At 37.7% G+C, this 23,047-nt stretch overlaps 1 protein-coding gene across 1 annotated transcript in view; it reads right to left on the reverse strand.

The window, feature by feature from the left end:
- Positions 1 to 1,004: 1,004 nt before the first annotated feature.
- YAF2 (YY1 associated factor 2) overlaps positions 1,005 to 23,047 on the reverse strand; it is a 28,584-nt gene continuing 6,541 nt past the window's right edge. Inside the window, exons 3-4 of the mRNA XM_040551349.1 lie at positions 5,869 to 6,021; positions 1,005 to 2,867 (exon numbers count right to left, since the gene is read on the reverse strand). Coding sequence (XP_040407283.1) covers positions 2,630 to 2,867; positions 5,869 to 6,021 — 391 coding nt within the window. The 3' untranslated portion in view covers positions 1,005 to 2,629. The remainder of the gene's footprint in view (positions 2,868 to 5,868; positions 6,022 to 23,047) is intronic.

The following is a 23,047-nucleotide window of genomic DNA, read 5'->3' on the forward strand; positions in this document are numbered from 1 at the left end:
TTAAATTAGAACATTATGAACAGAGTCAAATTGCCATATTCTGCTTAGAATTTGTCCACTCTGCTGTAACTATTGTCACATCCCTTTAATCACAAACAGACAAAAATTATCTTCACTTTGTTTAATGCCAAAATAGGCATCACTGCAATGTAAACACTGGCTATGTAGTATTTCAGTAAGAACCACCACAGCTCAAATTTTAGATCCTAGCTGTCTTGCATTGCATCTGTTATATCTGTGGTTAGGAATTGCTTTTCTACATCTTATTCCATAAAGAACAGTGGTTTCCATAAGACTTTTTTTTTTGCATTCTTTTTGACAATAACTATACTTGTACCATATTTTTGAGATAATTCTCTAGAGACAGCTGAATCATAGTAAAATCCCCTCCATCCTCCTTTCCTTCCAAACCAAATGGCTACTTATTTCTGAAGATACAAAGAGACCTCTTGTTGGCAGTGCTGGGTGGTTTATTCGCATAAAGTTAAATGAAAATAAGTTTCCCATTTAGTGAACTACTGGTAATAGATTATTATTTGTCTGCAAGGAATACTGAAATGTGTTAGCATTCATTACATTTTAAATTAGAAACACATTTCATGAAACATCTTGCAATGAGATTCTATCATTAAACTGCTTACTTTAAACAGTTTCAGCTCTCTTGTAATCCATTACATCAGTATATTCTGCAAATAGTCCCACCTAAAAATAAAACATAAAAAAATAAAGTTGAGAAGCATGTACTTTTCTTCTAAAAACTAGTGTATGTTATTCAGAACACCAGCCCAGCCCCCAAAACATTTAAGAACCTTAAAATGCATTGTTTTTACAGATACTAAGATTTGGCCAAGTAATTGCAATGAACAGACATCCTATTTAGTAAGATAAAGCAGAATACATAATAAACAGGTCAGTAGTTATCCATCTGAAATAGCCTATAATTAACATTCGATGTCTAAAAAGTTTAAACAGCAACACCAAGGAATGAGGTATGTATGTTCTCAGATATCACATCAGACTTTCATTTTATGCAACTAACTGTATTTCACAACTAGCATCTTACAAAATAGAACAGTACTGTTGTGCCTGTAGAAGTACTGCATTAAAAACAGAAAAATACATTACTACAAGAAACCACCAAACACCACAACTGTCAGGGGCTACAAAAATCCATTGCTTTAGCTGTTACAAAGATGTACCACATGTTGGTAATAATTTAGGGCTGGATTCAAGAAGGCCCATCCAATTTTTACATGGGCTTAAAAATATATATTTTGAAAGAAAAAGAAAAGAATCACAGGAGTGTAAGTGGACTACCTCACTAGAAGGAGCTAAATGGACTTCTGTACTGAACCTGAATCTATAATTTAAATCTATAGATGGATTGGATGCGTGTGTATCAAAACACTTATTGGCTGTAAACAAAAATGCAAAAATCTGTATTCACAAAAATATTTTATTGGTAATTTTACATAATACCAGATGGGATTGTAGATAGTTCTGCTCTGCATCAGTATATTGCTAAGTGCGTAAATGTTGACAGTTTATGCCATAAAGTAGGATACTGAGGCTTTTTTGTATGATTTATGACATAATATTCTCTAACAGGCCAAATCAAAAGAAGTTGATTCAAAATAAAAAAAAATAAAAAGTATTATTTCCTTATTCTTGTGCAACATCTGATATTTCTGTAATGAAATGGTAACTGACTGTATGACACTAAGTAAATTTGGGGCAAGGAAACAGCACTAAGCAGAAATGAGAACTGCACTTGAGTTATTTTTAAAGCTTTTCCAAACTTTCATACTTCCAAATGTTAGTTTTTGCCAAATGCTTAGTTATCTGAGGTTCAATATTTGTTACACAACATAGAAAACCAGTGTACAATGACAATGTAGTACTTCACCTGAATTGTAAAGTTAACCAATTGATGTTTAGAATGTGTTTTCTATTTTGCTTGTAAACATTACAATAAGTGTTTTAAGTGTGAAAAAATATTGGTAAAACCATCAACATAATTCATTAACAGTAATCTAGTAAAATGTGTCAAACATTGGCAAAAATTCATACAAATGTTCTATTTAATAACATTTTTCCTATTTAACCACACCAAGTACCAGCAGGTGTTTTTTAAGAAGATAATTATTATGAAAATTCTGTTGCAGCAATAGTTGATTAAGTTGATCTTTGACTTGCATACATATAACTATGTTTCACAATTCTCAAATAATACATATTTAGGCAGCTTGAACTATGTTATAAAAATTTAAATTCAGTACATGCCAATAGTAGAGACTCCAAGAGTTGTTAGAATTCACTAAACTAAAAGTGAAAATGGACTTACCAATAACACTGCATATGAACATTCAAACCACATTTTCATGGCACCTTTACACAAGAAGATTAAAAAGTTGGTCTGAAAATGCTTTGTAAGCATTTTTAGATTGCATTTAAATGATTTCTACCACTGCACTTTTTTTTCTTCTTTTTAAACTGCATAAATTATGTTCCAGTAAACATACCAATTGTGCATGGATAATCTGTCATGAAAATGTGGTAACAGGTGGCAGAAGTTATGTATTTGCATGTTTTAAAGAGAAGAGACTAAAGAAACTGGAGGAAATAAACTTTAATGAGATTCTCCATTCAGCGATGAAGCTTCTCCTCTGGGTGAAGATGACCTGGACATTCCCCTCTCTGTGTTGTCAGAGCTAGAACCACTCTGACTGTGTTGATCTGCAGAAGCAGTGCTAGAAGCAGGTGGTGACTTAGTTTTCTCCTTAAAGTCTGTAATTATGACCGTCAAATCTCCAACAGTAACTTCCAAATGCTGAGCACTACTTCGATCCACATTTTTCAATCGTGGCCTAAATAAAGCAAATAACAATATTAAAAAAACACATACCATCTCATTATCTTGTCTATCTCACACTTTTTCAGAGCTTTGGAGAATATGCATGTAACATCAGCATAATACTGCTTTGTGGGACAGGTAATACACAAGATGACCACAAGTGTTTATGCTAGAGCATTTCCTGGTTTTACTTTAGAATAGGTGAAAATAACACATTACCTTTGCCACCTTCTGCTAAGATTATAAAATATTCATAAGGTAATTGTTTATAACTGCACAATAACACAAATGTGTTACACACGGAGGTTTGTGTTTTGTTTTTTTTTTTTTTCATTACATGTTTCACTATTTTGGCTATAAAAAGTTATAAATCTTATCTAGAGAAGGATGCATCTCTGCAGCAGCCTTTAGCAATGATTCTAGGTAGAGAATGGTGTTCAGTAACGAAGATGTCAGTGTACGAAAACCTTATCTGTGCCTTTTGCATTCAACAACAGTTTCAGCTACAAAATTCTGCATTCCAAAAGTGTTAACGTGCAGCAGGTATATTTCATTTAAAGATCTCACTGAGACTGCCAGTATATTATTTGAACTGGCCTTTGTGTTCACAGAATAATTCTGATATCCCTGGCACATGCTGTGATTTAAAATATGCACAGAGCTCAGTAATCACACAGCACTGATAGGTTAAGTCTCTTCATCTATTCTTTCAATTGTTTGATTTTTCACAACATAAAGAACCATAAAAGAACAGTTTGACTTATGTTCTGCCATCATATTTTTGCTAGTGATGAGCATGAAGTACTTTCAATTTACTATTTTCCTTTGACAACCCTGGGAAACTGTCACGAGGCAGCTGAATTTATATCATCAGTTATGAACAGCAGAGCTATATGCATTTAACTGACGCCACAGCTTTCACCAGCTCAAGCTGCAATAAAATAAATTAATATGACATCACGTTAGCAGGTGTGCTAACAGCAAAGTCCTAACCTTTACCCTATCATCTAACTTTGTTTGAAGTAGAATTGGTTCCCAGTCACTTCAACTGAAACACCTCGTGCCTTTCCTCCACTAGACAGAGGATTTGACATCTTGTTCCCCTGAGGCTGAAGTAGTGTGACGGAAGAATCTAAAAGAACTGAAAAATCTGCTGCTCTCTAACATGGGAACAGTGCGAAAAAATTCAGCATTACCAACCTGCATATGTGACATGCCTGAAGCTTATTAATCATATTTAGTGTGTATTCAGATTTTACGATAGTTTCCAGCAAGTTTTCAAGCAAAGAGAAAGGGATATCACTTTCCCAAAAGGATATTGAAGAAATATGCTTAAACTAATCAAGCATTCTTAATTTGTTATCCTATCTAGTGAATTAATTGTGAAAAACAGAACTGTGTGAAGTGTTCAAATATTATTTCCAGTAGCCATTCTTAATGCGAATCTCAATACTGATATTTCATTCCAAGACTTTTAGTTATTTTTTTTTAAATGTTCTCTCTTTTTCCCTACCTTCCTTTTGTGTTTCTAATGTACTATTACAATTCAAGCACCTGTATTTCAATTTATAATATTTAATTAGCTTCATTAAAAATTACTATTTTAACTTCAGATACTTCATAACCAAAATACTTCAGCTGTGTGTGGTAAGCTAATAAATTTAAGTATTGGGAAAAGAAAAAAAAATAAAAGAAATGCATTCTTCCTGTTGGAACGTCTTAAGTCTCCTTAATCCTAACCATAACTATCCTAAAGACTGTTCTCTCTCGACTCACAATCTCTCCCTGCTTCTCATCCTGATGATCCTATTTCAGGCACAAGAGAAGCATCTGCTACTTCTCTGCATAACTAATCCCAAAGGATCTTTCTTGGCTGGACTACTTTGGAATGCTTCCAAAAAAATAAAAAATAAAAATCAATAGTTCCTCCCACTTTTGATTAGACTACATGTCTTGTATACTGCCAAGCTTTCTGGCACCACATTCTTGCTGCAGTAACATTATGCTTAGGCTGTGATGATTTGGGGGCTAAATTTACTGCTTTTGTTTTCCACTTTGCACCTTTCTCCTGCTCTTACAGGAAAAGCAATGATTTTTACAACTGCTTGTCTGTACTGTAATGTTTCATGTTCTCCGTTCCAAGAGTCCATCTTCAGCATCCCAGACGTAGCACAGGGATTTTCATCACTAGGTAGCATAAGCACCTTACTCTGTCACATTAATTTATACCCAGTTGAGTCTTTCTTTGAGTCTTTAAGTGTGGGAGACAGTGGGATTTGGCCAACCTCTTTTCAGTGGTCTCTGGGGACAGGACAAGGGGCAATGGCCACAAGATGGAGCACAGGAAGTTCCGCACCAACATGCAAAAAGAACTTCACGGTGAGGGTGACGGAGCACTGGAAAAGGCTGCCCAGGGAGGTTGTGGAGTGTCCTTCTCTGGAGATACTCAAGGCCCGTCTGGACGCCTACCTGGGCAGCCCGCTCTAGGGAACCTGCTTTGGCAGGGGGTTTGGACCTGATGATCTCTTGAGGTCCCTTCCAACCCCTACAATTCTTTCAAAATTTCTTCCAATTCTGCAAGGAAGCAATAACTATGTTCCCTTCTCACTTTTCTGCAATCCGGTACTGGTTCTTTCTATCCCTCCCTCCCTTCCCCCTTATTTTTTCTGCATGAAATCTAGTCACTCTGGTCCCCTCTTTTTTCCAGATCCTAGGATCATGTTTTGCATACCTAGTTTTGTATGGTGTGAAAAAGACACCTGAAACCCTTAATACCCAACTCTTTCTCTCTATATTCAACTGGTTTCCATCTTCTGGTTAAAATTACAAACTGCAAGTTTTCTTTGCATTTAATAGGCATCCTAAAACAATGAAACTTCAATGTAAATATTTAGCCTTATTGTTCAAAAGAGTTTGCCACAGCACTTACAAGGCAGTAAAATCACAGATCATCTTTGTATTTTCTTTTTTAATTATGTTTTACCAATACTGCAAAAAGTTTCTTAATTTTTTACCTGGTTTTCTTATGACTGTTCTTTTTGCTAGTTGTTTCCTTTTCACTTTTTTCCTTTTCTACTTTGTCTTTCTTCTCTTTCTTTGATTGCGCAGGGGGCATGAATTGCTGAGGAACCTGTTGTGCAACCAGCTGAGAGACTGGTCGAGGTTTCCTGTGTGCACAGATATATAAATGTATATAAACATAATGCTTGGAATTTACAACAACTGTCTCAAGCTTTCTACACTGCAGTTATTAACATTAATATTCACTATAAAAAGAAATACTGCTAAAACTTATGTAGCTGCTAATACTTCATTTACATAGCACATCAAAATTAAACCCATTATAGCCTTTTGATTCACTTATTTGCATTGTTGATAAAGGAGATGATCATTTTACAGTATTTAGAGACAAGACTTTGCAGTGTGCCCTCTTCTCCTTACTGTTATATCCAGACAGAGACTCCAAAGCGTGAAGCTTTCAGAGGGAATACTTTATTATCCTCTCCCAGACCCCTTGAGTGATGAAGGGGTCTGTTTCGAGCATACTGCGAACAAGATGACCTTTCAGGTATGAGAGCTAAAGCTACTGTTGGCATTACAGAGTAAAACTTGAGTGTTTCAGCTCAAACAAATTCACCAAAGGCAATGACAAATCTTGTTAAGTTGTATATTGTTTTTATCGAGTTCTTCACAAAAGAAAGTATATATACTTCAGTTAACAGCAGTAAGATGTAGCTGTCAGAACATATATACCCTGAAAGCTGGCAATAAAAGCTTCCAACCACATTCCATCACAATGCACAGCACAGGTTTCTTTTCCAAATTTTGATGCAAACCAAAAACCAAGGGAGAAAAGGAGCAGCAGTATGATGCTCCTGGAAGCATAATAACGCTGCAAGTAATTTTGAAATTCTCTCATTTTTACTGTATTTTCTAATAGAATAGGAGAACTCTAACGTGAAATGAAACACTTTTACTCTGTCCAACACTAACATATTTCTTTATTTTGAGGTTTTGTAATTAAGAAATTTCCAGTCATGACACACAAAAATAAAGGTTCTGTAATTCTATAAAGATTTTAAAGATGCAAATTTCTACTCCAAAATAAATGTTTACCCTGCAAAGCTCTTGGATTTTGTTAGTTGTGTTGTGGCTTTGTTTGTTTGTTTTTAAATAGAAAAAGCACTAATTATATACACTGTCATACTCTAAAAATACAAAGCAGTTACTAAATCTACAGAAGCTATCAGCTGTTATGCACATGTATTGACCCCAACCCACAAGATCACCTTACTGGCACTTCTTGCTTAGGTGAAGTACTGAGTGAAATAGCAAAAGCAAAAAAATCAAGGGAGCTGCCATTAGCAAGTTATATTTTCAGTAATGATTGCAGTAGTTCGAGTTAGAGAGAAAGCCAAGTTACAAGAGTGCACAAAGTGCAGGAAAGGCAGTTGATACAAGACATTTGAGATTTCATGAGTCTTCACAGCAAGTTCTTAATGAATCAAAGCTAAAATAAAACCTAAGAAAAATGTAAACACATAAGAACTTCGGGGTAAAGACTAAGCTACCAAATACCCACTCATGAACTGAGCCCACGCTAACTCACAGAGAGGAAAAGATCAACAGCGGATTAGTGAAAACTACCCGGTTTATATCAGCTAGCAAATGTATGAGCACATGCTTTTCGGGTGAGCACGGCAAGCAGCACCTCGGAAAACACACAAAATATTGAGTGCAAAATCACTGAAATGACTCAATGGACTATAAAAATTGTTTACATGAACAGAATACACAGAAGGTTGTTTAGAAAACTTGCCCCAGAACTGTTTCAAGCGCTTGTCATAGCGGTTCATAACAAGACAGGAAGAAACCAAGGTGTAATTGATGCACAAACTTACCATTTTCGGTAGAAAATATTTCTGATATATAAACAAAACTCATCACCTATCTCGAATGGAAGACTGCTCCAGGAGACAGGGTTATGTGAGTTAATATTTCCAGTGACAGCCAGGTGACAGTCCCACCATTGCTACACAGTGACCTGACAGAATAATCTGATGTATTACTTATGAAGTAAGGCAGCAGTGAATTTCTACACACAGAATTAATTATTGCGCTGGGTTGTGGACAATACCATAATCATGGAAACTTAGTAAGGAGGAAGAAGTAAAAATCTTAAACAGCTATTTTACAAATTCTCACTTTGCAACAATTTCAATTCCAGAGGACAAACTAGAATATTTCTGTTAGAGCACAGCTGGGAAATTAAGCTTAGAACTAAATCCTAGGTTTATAACATTGTTTATCTAGTGTCTAATACCATAAAATGAAATAGGGGAAAAAAGGAAAAAAAAAAAAAAGGATCTTTGCCACAAGGAACAGAAGTTGGTTAAGACAAAAAGACCACAAAAAAAAAAAGCCTGGAGAATAAGAGAATAATGTTTGGAAAGATGCACTAAAAATAAATCAAAAGGTTCTACGTGGTTCTGCTGTGACAACGAATTCCACTGAGTTATTATACTCATCCTGATTAAACATCCATCTTCCCTCTGTTTACTTGAGACACAGTTTTGGCCCAACTCTTTGCATCTCTCTCTCGCAGAAGCACATCCATATTGAGGGTATTACTTTGCCCTAAGAATGTTAAAGTTCCTCATCTGTCAAATGTACATTTAATTTGATGTCAGTTATCTCTGAAGTTGTGTATCAGTTATGTCTGTGTTCTATAATTTGTTAACTACTTTGTTACTTCCAGATTTCTTAAATAAGGTGTTCAACATTTTTGTTTAAAACATAAAATAAAATAAAATAAAATAAAATAAAATAAAATAAAATAAAAATTCGCATCTCAGCAATGATTTAGTCATTCACATGTTCCTTTTTTTCCCCTCAGGGACTCAACAAGGGGCTACTGAACTGCAAGCCAGCAGTTGGCAAGGCACGCAGGCTTCAGAAGATAACTTCACTCATGAAGTTTTAAACCGATGAAATTGTTTGTAATTTAGTGGTAGCTGGATCATGTCATTCAAACATGAGGGAACTTATACAGAGAAAGGGTTTCTTGCAGAAAGATAAACATAAGAAAAACTATTCCTGTAACAGGAAATTGATTTTGATAATTTGCCAAAATATGTCTATTTAAACTACCGGATTTCAAAAACTGTTAAAGAGCCCTTGTAAAAGGCTGCTACAGAGTAAATACAGATAACATTAACGGTGACTATTAAACTATCAATATACTTATGGTAGTTTGCTTTTTGAGCATATGCAAGAGCACCTGAGCTAACAGGTAAAGCAGCTCTGTAAACTTCTGCATTACGATTACAATGGTTGTTGCCTCCCACTAGGAGTGGCTTTACAACTGAACAAGCCAGAGCTACAGGCAGAAATGTTCATAAATACAATATATATCGCCTGTTCACATACATGGTCGGCCGCTCGAAACTTTGCATTTTTTATTTAGTGATTTCACTTCAGTTGTTTTAACAGGAACACCATACAAAAGAAGCATACAAAATGCTATCATTTCTTTCCAACAGGGAAAGAACTTTAAGGTTTATGCACTGAACACTGCAACAAAAACTGATTTACTGAGCTTCCAAGAAGCTGCTAAACATCACAGCTTCAAATACTCTGCATCTCTTCCTCCAACCCTTAGTTTTCCTTTTCAGCCAGTGCCAACTATCTAAGTTACCATCACAAGCTACCACACTTCTACAGATGCTTCTGTTCTAATCGCATCTATCATGGTTTTATTATCCCATTCCAATGTTACTTTGAAGGTGCTGCATACAAATACACACTTTATAATCTCCTTTAAAAAATATATATGTATATATATAGGTTTTTGAAACCCCAGTAGATAGAAACGCAAACATTCAAATACACATTTTTTTTCTTCCCAACAATACCCTTAATTCTAACTGACAAGGATGTCATTATTTTAACTCTATTCTTGTTGCAGGATGTGATTCCATTTAATTTTACAGGATTTGTTCTTGCTGCTGTTTTAGAAGATGTATTTGCAGAGGCTGCAGAGGACTGTCTATTTACGATTTGTGTGCAGAAATGCATTTAACACTGATGCTCCCAAAGGCAGCAGATATTTAATACTGGGAAGGACAGGCTAGTTCTTTTTGTTGGTATTCTTAAAATAAACAAACATATTTTCCAATTCAAGAATATAAGCAGTGCACTAGACACAAATGATATCTGGAACTTATGCCCCAAGCCATTTCCATTTCCCAGAGCTCAACACAATACCTTGCTGCTCATAAGTCATTTGGGACATCTTCATAATATCCCACACCTGGCAGTCATCAATAATCTACATAAATAAAATTTTGACCCATTTGAAATAGCAGGTAACTTGGTCTCATTACAAGAAAGCAGGTCAGACTTGAAAGCAAGCTGAAAAATAGCGAAGTACAATATAATAACCAACACAGGCAGCACAAGTACAGCAAACTCTGTCACCTGGGCTGTGCACCACGCATGCAGTGGGCCAACAACACTGGCTTAATGCTGAAGCATCTTGGGGTCTGGATGAATTTATTTCAGATGGGCCACAGCTACATTTGCACAGTGCTGTTCAACAGCCATGGGGAGTCCATAAAACACTGCTGCACTGCTATGTGTACTAGCTCAAATTCTGACAGTACAGTAGCTCTAGGGCCCATCTGCTACAGTCTGGAAACAAAGAGCACGGTGTGGACAGACCGTGACAGGTTTTCCAGGAACCAGCCCCAAATCTACCTAGGGCTGTGTGGGACTCATTGGAGACCCATGTCAGCAGGATGCTCCCCTGCGTGCAGGGTTCAGTGAGGACTCACCCATTTGGTGCCCCATATCCTGAACTAACCAAGCCCACCAAACCGAATGGCCATGCAGCAGAGTGTGGAGACATGAACAGCCCTGCCTTAGAGCAGCCAACACCTTCGCTTTGATTCAGTGAGAGCCACGCTGGACTTGAACTGGCCCACGCAGAACCAGTACTCTATCCTGCCAGTATCACAGAGCTCAGAACTTAGGCTCTTCCACCTGGAGAAGCTAGATGGTATCATTAATTCTCAGTGCTGATCACAGATACCTCTTCAACTTGCTGTGGGAAAAGCGTACTGTCATATATAATACTCAGTTTACAGAGTCCGTATATTCTGAAGAATCTATCATATAGGACACACTATTCAAAGGCACGCTCTTTCCTGAAGCTAAATGTCCTGTGCTTTGTATCTTTTACCACTACAAAGGCATTACTACTTTCCAATCTTAACAAAATGGCTCCAAACCGAGGAAATGCTGCCAACCTCAGCTCTCAATCAAGCCGAAAGATGGTGTTCAACAGATGACCTCGATCCATTCTAATTTGACCCGTTCCTTCCCTTCCCTCTTTTCAAATCCATCTACCTCCTGGCTTCAATTCAGACAAAAAGCCCTTGCTGGAGGCTTATCCTGCCCCACATGGAAAATTATCTGTTTTGTAAAGCAAGCTCCACGTATGCAACATATCTAAAGGCTTTTAGGATACCACATGTTAAGCCAGACATTTAAGCCTGCTATTGAGCCCTGGCCAGTTTACTTGCCACATTTTCCTCCAATAACTCCAGCAATATTCTACAACAGTTTTATTTACCTGCCCTGTCAATGAGCTGATACAATTTTGTTTTCAAATTCATCGTACTCCCTGGTTTCCTATAAAGCCATATGCATCTTGCCCCATCCTAGGTAGCAGGAAAAAGTTGTCTGTGAAGTGTTCCTACAGAAGGATGTTATGTTGTAACTGCCCTACCAACCACCAATACTGCAGTATTATACTGTATTTGGTTCGTGGACAGGAGATATATTTCTACTGTCATACAGAACAGGTAACTATACACCAGGAATCGTTTATTCATTGGTTTGAGTTGTCAGGTTTATACCTTATCTCCAAACATATGTTTATTCCTAGAATGTGTTTGGCTCCTGAGCAAAACAAAGCCTGTGATGTTTCTTCAAAACTCTCACCTGTTTTAAATGTGGAATCTCTACATGGTATTCCTCACTTTCCATAATTTTAACTTTGTGCGTGAATTTTTTGCTCTCCTCCACTGTAAAAGAGCTTTACTTCTTAAAAAGAAAAAAAAGAAAAAAAGAGAGAGAGAGATTTCAAAGACTTAAAGAGGTTTTATTTAAAGGTACCCCTGGTCCCTAAGCAGTACCATTTATCTAAACTTCTCTTCCCTGCAGGGAGACACTGACCTTTTGTTCAAGACAGCAGACTCATCCCTCAAGAAAGAGAGGCTAGAAATATCTGGAACAGAGTCCTTACTGATTTTGCCTTGCCCTTGGTCACAGAATCCTGTCCTCAAGAATTACAAATCCACATTATTCTTCAAAATATTCCCTTTCGGGTGATTCAGGAGGACTGGATAAAGGCTCACAAGTTAAAGACAATTTCCAGATCATCTGCTCCTTGTTCACAGGCTACCCTTAAGGCCCGCGCTGCACAGGACTCAAGTAACGAGCCCGGCATATTTTTGAACATCATCTTCCTTCACAGGTCTGAAATCTGTTCTGTCCCACCAGCAAGGCATGGCAGAATTGGATTGGAAACCAGTAATCTAGTCAGTCAGTGCCCTGAATTTCACTCTCCAGGGTTTTTAAGAATTAATTATCAAAATGACTATTGCCAAAAGGCCTTACAAGCAGTAACTAATCCACTTCGACAAGTCAGCTTTGGTCAAACTCTCGCGAAGCTGATTGGTAACAGAACAGGGTCAGTACAGTAAAGGTCTTTGGCCTTTACAAACACTACACACACACAACTTTCTTTATATCTGCTTGGGACAATCTTGGAGTTTGTTCCAAAACCTGCATTATAAACACAGGTATGCTGCTGCACTATGGATTAAGCCTAGAAAACTTGTCACGGTTCTGATAAGGGTAGTAGGAACTCTGAAAGCAAAGTCAGGGGTTCCCCATAAAGTGTCTTCAGTCAAAGCATGAGGAGACAAGCTCTGTCAGTTTGTAAGAAAAAAATACCTAAAATTAATCACTAGGCGTAAGGGGAAGTCAATTAGCTCCTCTAACCACTGCAAGCTTTCCCATATCCCATCTTCTTTGCTTACTGCTTGTGAAGGAAGACCGTTTAAACAACAACCTTCCCCAAATTACACGCTACAAACAATTGCAAAGAAATATGGCTATAACACTACCATTATGGCAAGACCTCCATTTTCTGATTAATACCCCTTTGATTTTTCCCTTCCAGGTTACCCTGCGTATATAAGCTTATGCAACTTCTCCTTTAAGTCACGCCTAAATTCAGTGGATTTGTATTTGGATACCTAGAAATTTCTGTTCATGCATTCATCCTTACTTTAGTCACAGGAGCTTTTCTTTCCTTTGCCTACAACTACACTGCTGGTTTCCTCCTCTGACAGATCTGCTGTCCACTGAATTCCGTATAAAACGTGTCCCATGAATCTACCTCATCCTTTAAGGTGAGCTTCCTACCCTCACGGCCCATCCATCTCAGGGGGCATTCGCTGCAATCAGAGTCGCAGTCTTCAGTATATCATTCCTGATGATATTCCATCACGGCAGAGCTAACTACTACTCCTACAGCTATTTATTAGCAGAGGCACGAAGAAATGAAGGATTCCGACATACTAACGAAGTCTGGTGGATGAGCTGATGTGCAGTAACCAGCCACACGCGTTCCCAAGCCAGTGCAAACGCTCAGTAGCCTCAGGGAGGAAAACCTCCTGCCGATGGTTCCAGCAACAAGGCGATGCGTAGGGCCACGCTATATTATGCTAACAATTCAAACAGCATTAAAACTCTAAGGCACGTCTCAAAATGACTGCCAAATGCAAAAGAAGCATTCCACCCCTTCTCCAATTCAAAACTAGCACCTTCAACACAGGTTGACCTTCTACTTGAGTAATTAAACAATAATTTCGAGATCAATCATTTTTCAATCTACCATACTCCCTTGGATTCAGACATAAATTCTTGTTTTTCCCCCAAATGATACACTCTTCTGTACTATCCCCAGTACATTAAACATATGATTTTTAAGGTATCCAACCATGCTAGAAGGTTCAGGCACATCAAACATATGTCAACAGGGCAGTGATAAAATCGCTTGATACCTGAGAATAGCATACCACCTACAGTACCATGTTATAAAAACAGTTACCACAGTTACCACAACACAACTAATTCCTACTTTAATCGTATCTTGTTGTCCTCCCTCCCCTTTTCAGGGGTCTGTTTCCTTTTTGAAGTGCAAGCTTTTTGAAGCCACTGCCAAACTCTTCTAAGCTTACTCTGCACTGAATTTAAAATTCCTCACTTCCCATCAAGCCCACAAGAGTTGTGTGTATGTTGTTCACCTGGATGTTTCTGCAGAATTACATCATTATGAAAAAATGTATTGGAAAAATTGTATCTCCAGCACCCTGAAGACTTGAGAATCTCCCTTCCATCTGCTACTGTGAGACTTCTGTGTGCTTCTGAAGCTGACTGAGTTCAGATACTCAACATTTTTTCAAATGTAATTCGAATTTCAATCATGCTACTAATACTCCCCCTCCACCAGGCTTTGCTGTTCCCTCAGCTGGTCAGGCTTTCAGAAGTGCCCCGTTAACACACCTGAGGTTTTCTAACCTTCAGTTCTCCTAGATTTTAAAAGCGAATTTAACTCTTGTGACGGGATGTAGACTGAAAAACCTTTACTCGTCTGTATTTTGTACTGCATTGCTATTGAAAATAGGAATAATCCCTGACAAAGAACAGGTCTTTGGGCTAAGTTCGGTCACCTCCTTCCTATAGCTTCAGCCTTTATGAAGGAAATAAAGTGGAGGCATTTCCAATGATCATTTTTTAAGTGTACAACCCATTTGCTAACAGCAAACATATTTTACTTCGCACAAGTCAATATACTCTTACACTCTTTTACTCAACATTTCATATGGTTTAGCATGATTTCATATGCTAAAAAGCACATTACATACCTTTTCTGGTACTGGATCTGGAACACATTTCAGATATTTGTACTGAGAACTGCACATTGTTGTTGCAGTCAATATTCTGTATCACTTTGTATCTTTATCCTCTATTGTATTTTCCTCACCTTCCGGCAAAACAAAAAAAAAAGCCAGCCTAGTGATGCTTATGCCAGTCTCTTCAGTCTCTAAACCATTATAGGACATCAAATCTTACCATTAGATACCTAATCAAATAGTTTCATAAAAATCCGTTCCTAAATATCATTTGCATGAACAACTTCACAAAGGTTTAGCTGGTAATATACCAGCTAAAACTAAAATTCTAAACCAAAAATACATTAAAATACAACAATTGAAACAGATAGCTTAGAACACTTCCATAAGTGTTTTCAGAATGCATGTGCAAGTCAGTGCAAGAGCTGTGGGATCAGCTCACCGAGAACCGTAAGTGTTCTTCTCAGCCGTGCACCTAAGGAGGCTACAGACTGCCCGCTCAGCACTTCTCGGTACAGTCACCAAAAATAAGAGACAAACTCCTGTAAAGCTCCTGTTAAAGTACTTGTTCATTTTTTCTTAAATAATTAATCTCCTTGAATAAGAAAGCAACCATTAACGTTATAGCGTTCATTGCATTTTCAGTAACTCAATTAGCAATATGCTGCTGTGAGCTAAACAAAACTAGTGGAAGCAACAAGGTTAGCTTTAACCAGAGCCTAAGAGAAGTCTTGTTTTGCTGATGTTTGCATCATACATGCCTTTCAAAAGTCTAAGTAGAATTCATTTAAGTGCATTAAAATCTTGTTGAGAACAAAGTCAAATTATTCAGCCCTTACTCTGTTCTTTCATTACTAGGCTGAATCATTTCCCAATACAAATGTATAGGCTTTAAATATCTTATCATTTATTTGAAGATAGTTTTCCACTCACATCTATCCTAAATATTAATGTCTCGAGAAGCTAATAGAAATCTGATATCCACAGTAATACTCTAATCTCCATTTTTCTAGTTCACAGTCATTACTGAAATCTCAAGAAAAGCTTATCTTTGCACACTTCCTACTTAATCATCATATTCTTGCTAGTCCCTACTCAAACCTCCTTCTCTGCATGTCCTCATTTCTCTAACAACTAAGGTCCACATTCTCAAATACGTCTGAACATAGTAATTAGAGTAATTAATGTAAAAACAAAAAGTTATTCCTAATCTCTGAAGCAAGCAGATGCACACAGGGAGTCAGCTGGAAGATGCCTGTAGAGTTATTTTACACTAAACAACTAGACGAAAATAAGGATATTATTAGGAGAACTTCTTCACGTAGGTACGAACATTTTGAGCATTTCTTAAGGCCTCTATTTAAGCAATTTTTACAGGGTATTGCTATGGTTAAATATTGTAGTATGATGCACTTCCTGCCTGTCTTTGAAAAGACATCAATTATGCAACGTTCTATCTGTAACTTTGTAATAGAGCTTAGAAAGCTTTTTACTCTGAAGATCACAGGACAGGTTACAACCAGCAGCTCTGGAATGTGACTTTTCCACGAGGGACTGATGATCTGGAGTCAGGCGCCTGAAGGTCTGAATGGCTCCAAAAGGAAATAGAGACATTTCAGAATTCTTTAGCAAGTAATACGGTACCTTGAAGTAGAAGCTCCTAAGAAATAACTAACCTTTCCTCCCACCAGTTAGTGAATCCTTTGTAATTCAATCATACGCCTCCTCCCACCCTCATACAATGAGAACCAGTTACTTCACACGTATCAGGTAATTAACTTTCCCACTTCCTCAGGCATGTTTTCTCTCTTTTGCCGAAGAGTTTCCGCAAAACACGTTAAAATATGGCTAGCGATTTTTGCGTCTATACTCCTTCCACTCTTTTGCCTCCCACTTTAATACGCTTGCCTTTAACAGCAGCAAATGTGAGCAACTTCACTTAAAGTTTAAAAACATCCACAGCTACTCCAATCTTCCCTGTTTTGAGCCAACTTCAGCCTGCAAAGACTGTAACTGCAAAGAGATTTTTTTTTTTTTTAAAGACTAGGAATCCATGCAAAATGTTGGAAGACCGAGGCCCGTATTTATACAGATGTTGTAATGGCTTTGACAGCTTTACATGGAACGAATGGGCCTAAATTAAATTTAGCATGTTTCTTGTTGCTTCGGTTCCTTATAATATAGAAAGAAATCAACAGAACTGAAACATACATACAGTTCTGCAGAGTCATTACAGTAATTGTCCTCGTGTAATAACGCAGACAATCAACAGTCATTAAACTGTATTTCACACATATTGAATGGTAGAATCTAAATAAACTCCAAGTGAGAAGGCAAAAGTTTAAGCCATTTCTTCTAGCTTAGGCACAAACCCCTATCATTAAGGAATAAATACAGGCAGTCTGGCAGAACAGAAGAAAAAAGTGTCCCTATCTTTACGGTTTTACTGATTTTCTTGCCTCAAGAAGATGATGAATTTTTCAAGGACTAGCTTGACAATAAGCATTTAAAGCAAAATGTCTTGAAATATTTTTCAAACTTCAATAGCACAGGACTATTCACCTGTTTTTGTCAAATGCAAAACACTAATTCTCAAATAATTAGAGAACTGTTACACACTTCCACACACACAACACAGGCCAACTTATAATACATTCTTTCACATACTTGCAAATTAGTAGCTACAAAATTTTGAGACTATTTTCTACCACCAAGCAATTTTTCAACTAACATTTTAATTTTTCTAGGTTGGATAAACAAGCAAAACTTACTTTTAAAATCACACTTATCTTTTAATCAACCGTCACATCCACTCTGCAAGCTCTTTGTACAGCACCTTGTGCTACAGGAGCTTCTAGGTAGTCCCAAAACATTGAATATAAAATATTCCAGAACTAAGAAAACTGCTTTTTCAACTTCACTAAAAAAATACAAAACAAATTTTTGTCACATTACCATTGGAGGTTTTGTGATCAAGTGCAACCAGATGACAACTTACCTCCTAATAATAAAAAGAATATAGAGCAAGGAGAGGAAGAAAAAAAAAAAAAAGAAAAAAAAAAGACTCCTTTCTGCATAAGCACATCAGTGATAGTACTCAAAGCAAAATAAAAAGATTCAGGAACACTGTGCATACTAAGTAGCCCTGTGAACACTATAGCCAATTAGATATTGCAACCTGTGGTCTACGCAGAAGCTAGCAGTGCATGTAATGATGCCACTCTACATTTTCAGCAGTTAAAATCACATTATGAAAAGCAAAAAAATATTTCCCATTACTGTTTCTCGTAATGCAAATACAATAGTTGCTAGAAATTAAATTACATCACTAGCACGAGAAGCACTCTGTGGATTCTGACACAGATCAGCTCACCCTCTCTCAGTCATCAGTTCTCTATTAAGCTATTCATAGAATAAAAACTACCAGATTAAACTACGTTTAGCTTGCCGTGTCACATGAATATGCTCATGCTAATCACCACACAAAGCCATCTTGTGAGAAACTAGCCTTTATTTCCACACCGAAGCAGCTCACGATTAAATGCATCTTCAAGATCGATAATTTACTCTGTTACCCCAAGTTATTTTTTCTCATTACCATCACTTCTGTCATATTCTGGAGTGTTAACAGTACGTTAAGCTCCCTCTGCAAAGAAAGACAACTGAATAATTATGACAGTGCAAACAATGGAGCTAGCGGTCTGTACGGGAGCACATAACGTACATCCATCTGCATATTGCAGAGCAACAATGCCATTTCTACACATACTATATATATTTGAATCCTAACTTTCAGCCAGCTCCGATTTCCAGGGCTTTTAAAGTCCTAGCTGTTTTACACTGTGAATCATTTACTTGGAATTCATCCATTCGGTGCATTTCTAGCAATTCTGTCTTTCAATAAAAGCTGATTCAATTAGAATAGACTTACAAGACCCATATGGTTTTATCAGTCACTGTATAAATGTGCAGAAAACTACCCCTTGAGGCAGCGTCCCTATTTAATCATTCCCTTAAAGGGAATGCCCTATTTTCCAGATGACATTTAACAGATGAGGCCAGCAAGCCTCCCGAAGACTACGGGTACACTGCACAACTGTCTGCCCTAAGAAGAAATATTTGTATCGGAACCTTTAGAAGGCCCAAATTCATCTTCACGGATACTTTTTAAAGCAGCCATCAAATGTTATTTTCCAACAACCAGTTTTAAAGCTTCAACCTCTCGCATGCTGTTATTAGAAATTCTTCTCCATATGCCACAAACTGTGGCTCACTGATGCTCAGCACAAGCGATAGCTATACTGAAAATATCCTGTTTGAGAAACATATGGGCACCAACCAATCTGTGCTTCCCAGTTGACAACGTGCTATATGTGAGCAGGGGTCAGGAAGCTCAATTTCCTTAACAACATCCCCTGAGGAGGCGATATTTGGGAGTCTGCACAGAAGGCAGTGGGCACAGTCTTTTTAGACCCCTAGATCCTTGGGATTTATGGGGAAGTGACCTCTCCCAACTTCCAATCCCACAAAGAACTGGATCCTCCAGGCTGCTTCTCTGTCCCCTTCCTGTAGAAACTGTGATGCTTCTTGCACCTAGGCAAAAAAATGCATGCAAAACATGAGGTTCATGGTGCAGAAGCACAGTTACTGTTGCACAAAACAGGGTCAATACTTGGCACAACTAATTTTGTGACCAGACAGGAAGGAGCTTGTTTGGGACCCATCCTACCTGTTCTGCAGAGTGTCTGTGCTTGGTCTCTCCAGAAGGTTGTAGCATACTAGATGCTTCCTCCACTTCTAGACAGAGCCACCCCCACGAAGATGCCCGTATTAAGGAGGGGAAGAGACTACACGCTCCCCCTAAAACCAAGTCTCCATAAGGTTCTTCAGGAAAGATGCACAGTAATAGAAAAAGATGCCATCATCATCAGACTTCACCTTTTCCTTTTCCCTTCTCATCGAATTACAGAACTTCTAGCTCATGACACCAACCACAGAATTCAATGATATTTGTACAAAACACCTGTCCTTTCTCTGAATGTGTCAAACTAGCCTTTTCCCAGCTTTTAGAGTCAGGAACTCTACTTTTAAAATAAACTTTAAAGCCCTCACTGATATACTTTTTTTCTCCCATCGAGCACTGTCATTTGAACTGTGCAGCTCAGATCCAGCGTATTCAAGCATTATGGAAAAGCTTAAAGATGAGTTCTGGACTTTCAGTAAGTTAGAACAGGAAAACTTTCAATTATTCTGTTTTTTCTTTTTTTACCCCTTAGCTCCTAAGAAAACAAGAAAAAACTTGTAGGAGACCTCAGGGTCACGTCTTGTAGTCTTCAACTTGACTTCTGATGGGAAGTTTGGCAGACAAAATCCTACCGACAACATTCTGCAGCTCAACTCTCCAAGTTGAAGCCTGCTCTACATCAACGTACCACATACCAGTGGAACGCACTTCAGAGAGAACAGACAATCCTCAGGATCTCTCTGTCCTACTTAAAGCAGGGTAAGCTACTGTATGAAAGCAGACAAAATGAACACTTAATATTTGGTCCCACTAGCCTACGTTTTAAGGATTTTGTAGCCAGCTGTACCAGCCAAGAAGAGAACACATCATTTGACACCACGTGAAAAATTTCTGCAGAGCATACTGTCCTAACCTGACTTTCAAGATGAGGTATAGATACTTGAATCGAGCTTTATTAAACAGGACTAGGCACAGTGGGCAGTCATAACAGTAAAGGATAAACTGTTACAAAAAGTCATGGGGCAGAAAATGCAACTTCTGATCACTCTAAGTGATACGAGACCTTCCTTCTTACCAGCAAGACTTTTCTTTTAAGGGATTTAGTCTTCAGTCTTATTGTAGGTTTTTATTCAAATGCCACTACATTTCAGGCCGTGACAGCTGATTAATTTCTCTAGAAAAGACACAGTAAGCAAGAATACCACTGATGGCCCTGAAAACAAAGATGACATTTCCACTAACAAAAAACTAGTTAAAAAAGCTAAACATATCGAAGCACATACCACTCATGCCCAAAAGAAAAGTACTTCATCATGGAAATAGAAAGGAAGACGTAGATCCATTATCAAACAAAGCAAGCAAGCAAATACCAGAAGGCATAAAGGCTTCTTTGCTTCAGTCTCCACATGAAAGTTTAATTTCATATAACCAAATTAAACGAGGGGTTAGGAGTACAAATTCAAATGAGAAACAGACCGGACTACTGAATGCTCTAAGTGGCAGTCAACGGCATATAATGAAATGCACTCTTGGAAACAAATTGAACCAAAAAAGGAAAAGAGAAGTCACAAGATTGGCAAATAAAAATGCAGGAAATAACAAATGACTCAGCCTAACTCAAATTTCATAACGATACTAGAAGAAAATTATTTAACAACTAGGAGGATATAAAGGATAAAGCCAATTGGCTTGAAACACTCAAGATTTTCTAAGGGACTAATTGTCCTAGTGACTAGGAGAAAAGCAATACATACACCCGAGCCTTGACTTGCAGCACCATCAAAAATACATTCTTTCACTCAAGCCAGATTATGAGGGGGATGAAGTTGTCCAGAATGAAGTTCAAAATCAGATTTGTTTGTTTTTAATAGCTCTCAACCACCGACTGAAGGTGCAGGATAGCATTTATAGTGACGTTCTACAGCTAAACTATTTAATATACTTAATCATGATTTGGAATAAGGAACAGAACAAGCGAACAGCACCAAGCTGAAAGGTGCGAAGAACTAACTGCCAAGATCATCCTGAGTTAGGACAACTCAAAAAATCACAATAATGAAATCACAGGAAAGACAGCATAAAGCCCCAAACTGCATAAAAAACAAAACTCCCTGAGTAACAATGTGACATGAAAGGACAGGAGACTGTAATGGATCTAGTAGATCACACAGCACAGAGAAGCCAACACCATGATACTGCTGAACAAAAGGAAAATCCTCGTTCAGGGAAGTACCAACATCAGACACCATCATTACCAGGAACGTGGAAAGGAATAATCCAACTAAGCATTGCACTAGGAATTACTCAGCTGAAGGTACGTCCTCAATCTAAGCTTCCATAGTAAGAAACAGGCTTGCAAACTGAAGAGTCAAGAATAAAGAATCATGATATAAACTGAAAAGAAAACATTGCTTATCTGAAAGGGTTGCTGCAATCTTGTTTTCTGAGAAAGACTTAGCAAGAATAAGTGAGAGAACATGGAGACCATAACCCAAATAACCACAGAACTACAAATACATTGGAAAATTGATTGGGACTATGGGGAGTACAAATCAACTTATCTTACTGAGCAGAGAGGTTAGGTATCTGGAAAAACATCAAGGATAAGAAGTACTAGAAACAAGCTGTAGGTTAGTCTCCTTCACTGGAGACTTGTTAGGACAAAGATAATGTTAGACATTGCCCAAGTTTACCGATCCTCTTTCAATACAGGGAGGAGGTCTAGCTCACAGCAAGACCTTATCCATCCGGCATTCCTAGAGCAACATAGAAGAATCAAAATGATCACTGAGAGACTTGCTAGCCTTCTTAGAACCATCCCTAAAATGAACCCAAACCTATTCAAAGCTTGTATTACTTCAGTACGTGTGGAAGACAAATGCTAATCTATTATTCTTGGCCTTGGTACAATTCAGCTGAGCAAGCCATTCTTAACTGTGACCCTGCAGTGCCCATTAACAAAGATGGTTTTCCAGAGGGCACATCTGCTAACTCCATTGTGAGGTTCGAGATCCTGGATACATCTAAGACATTTTTCTTCCTGTTCAACAGTTCTGACATCATTAGCTATCATAGGAGGGCAAGAGAGAAAGTTTATATAAAAGCATAGGTTTTCTTCTACTACATGTTTCTTTCTTTAATTACGTAAGGCATATAAACATAGAAGGCCAAGTCACAATGACAGTTACCTAAATTTCTGACCAAAGGTGACTGCTGATACAACTATTATATTCAATACGATACAAAAAGAAACAACTAACCTAGGTTTAAATCAACTGTCAAAGTTACATAAAACAGGCCCTACTGGGTCTTAGCCTAATATCAAGTGAAATCCTGTTTGTTTCATTCTGAGGAGAATGTATTAAAAATAGAAAAGTGAAAAAAAAAATAAAAGCCAAGGTATATCAGACACCAACTAAGAGTTATAGGAAAAAGGAAAAGGAAGAAGAGAGACCTAAA

The sequence above is a fragment of the Cygnus olor genome, chromosome 1, assembly GCF_009769625.2.
Source record: "Cygnus olor isolate bCygOlo1 chromosome 1, bCygOlo1.pri.v2, whole genome shotgun sequence".
NCBI classification, from domain to species: Eukaryota; Metazoa; Chordata; class Aves; order Anseriformes; family Anatidae; genus Cygnus; species Cygnus olor.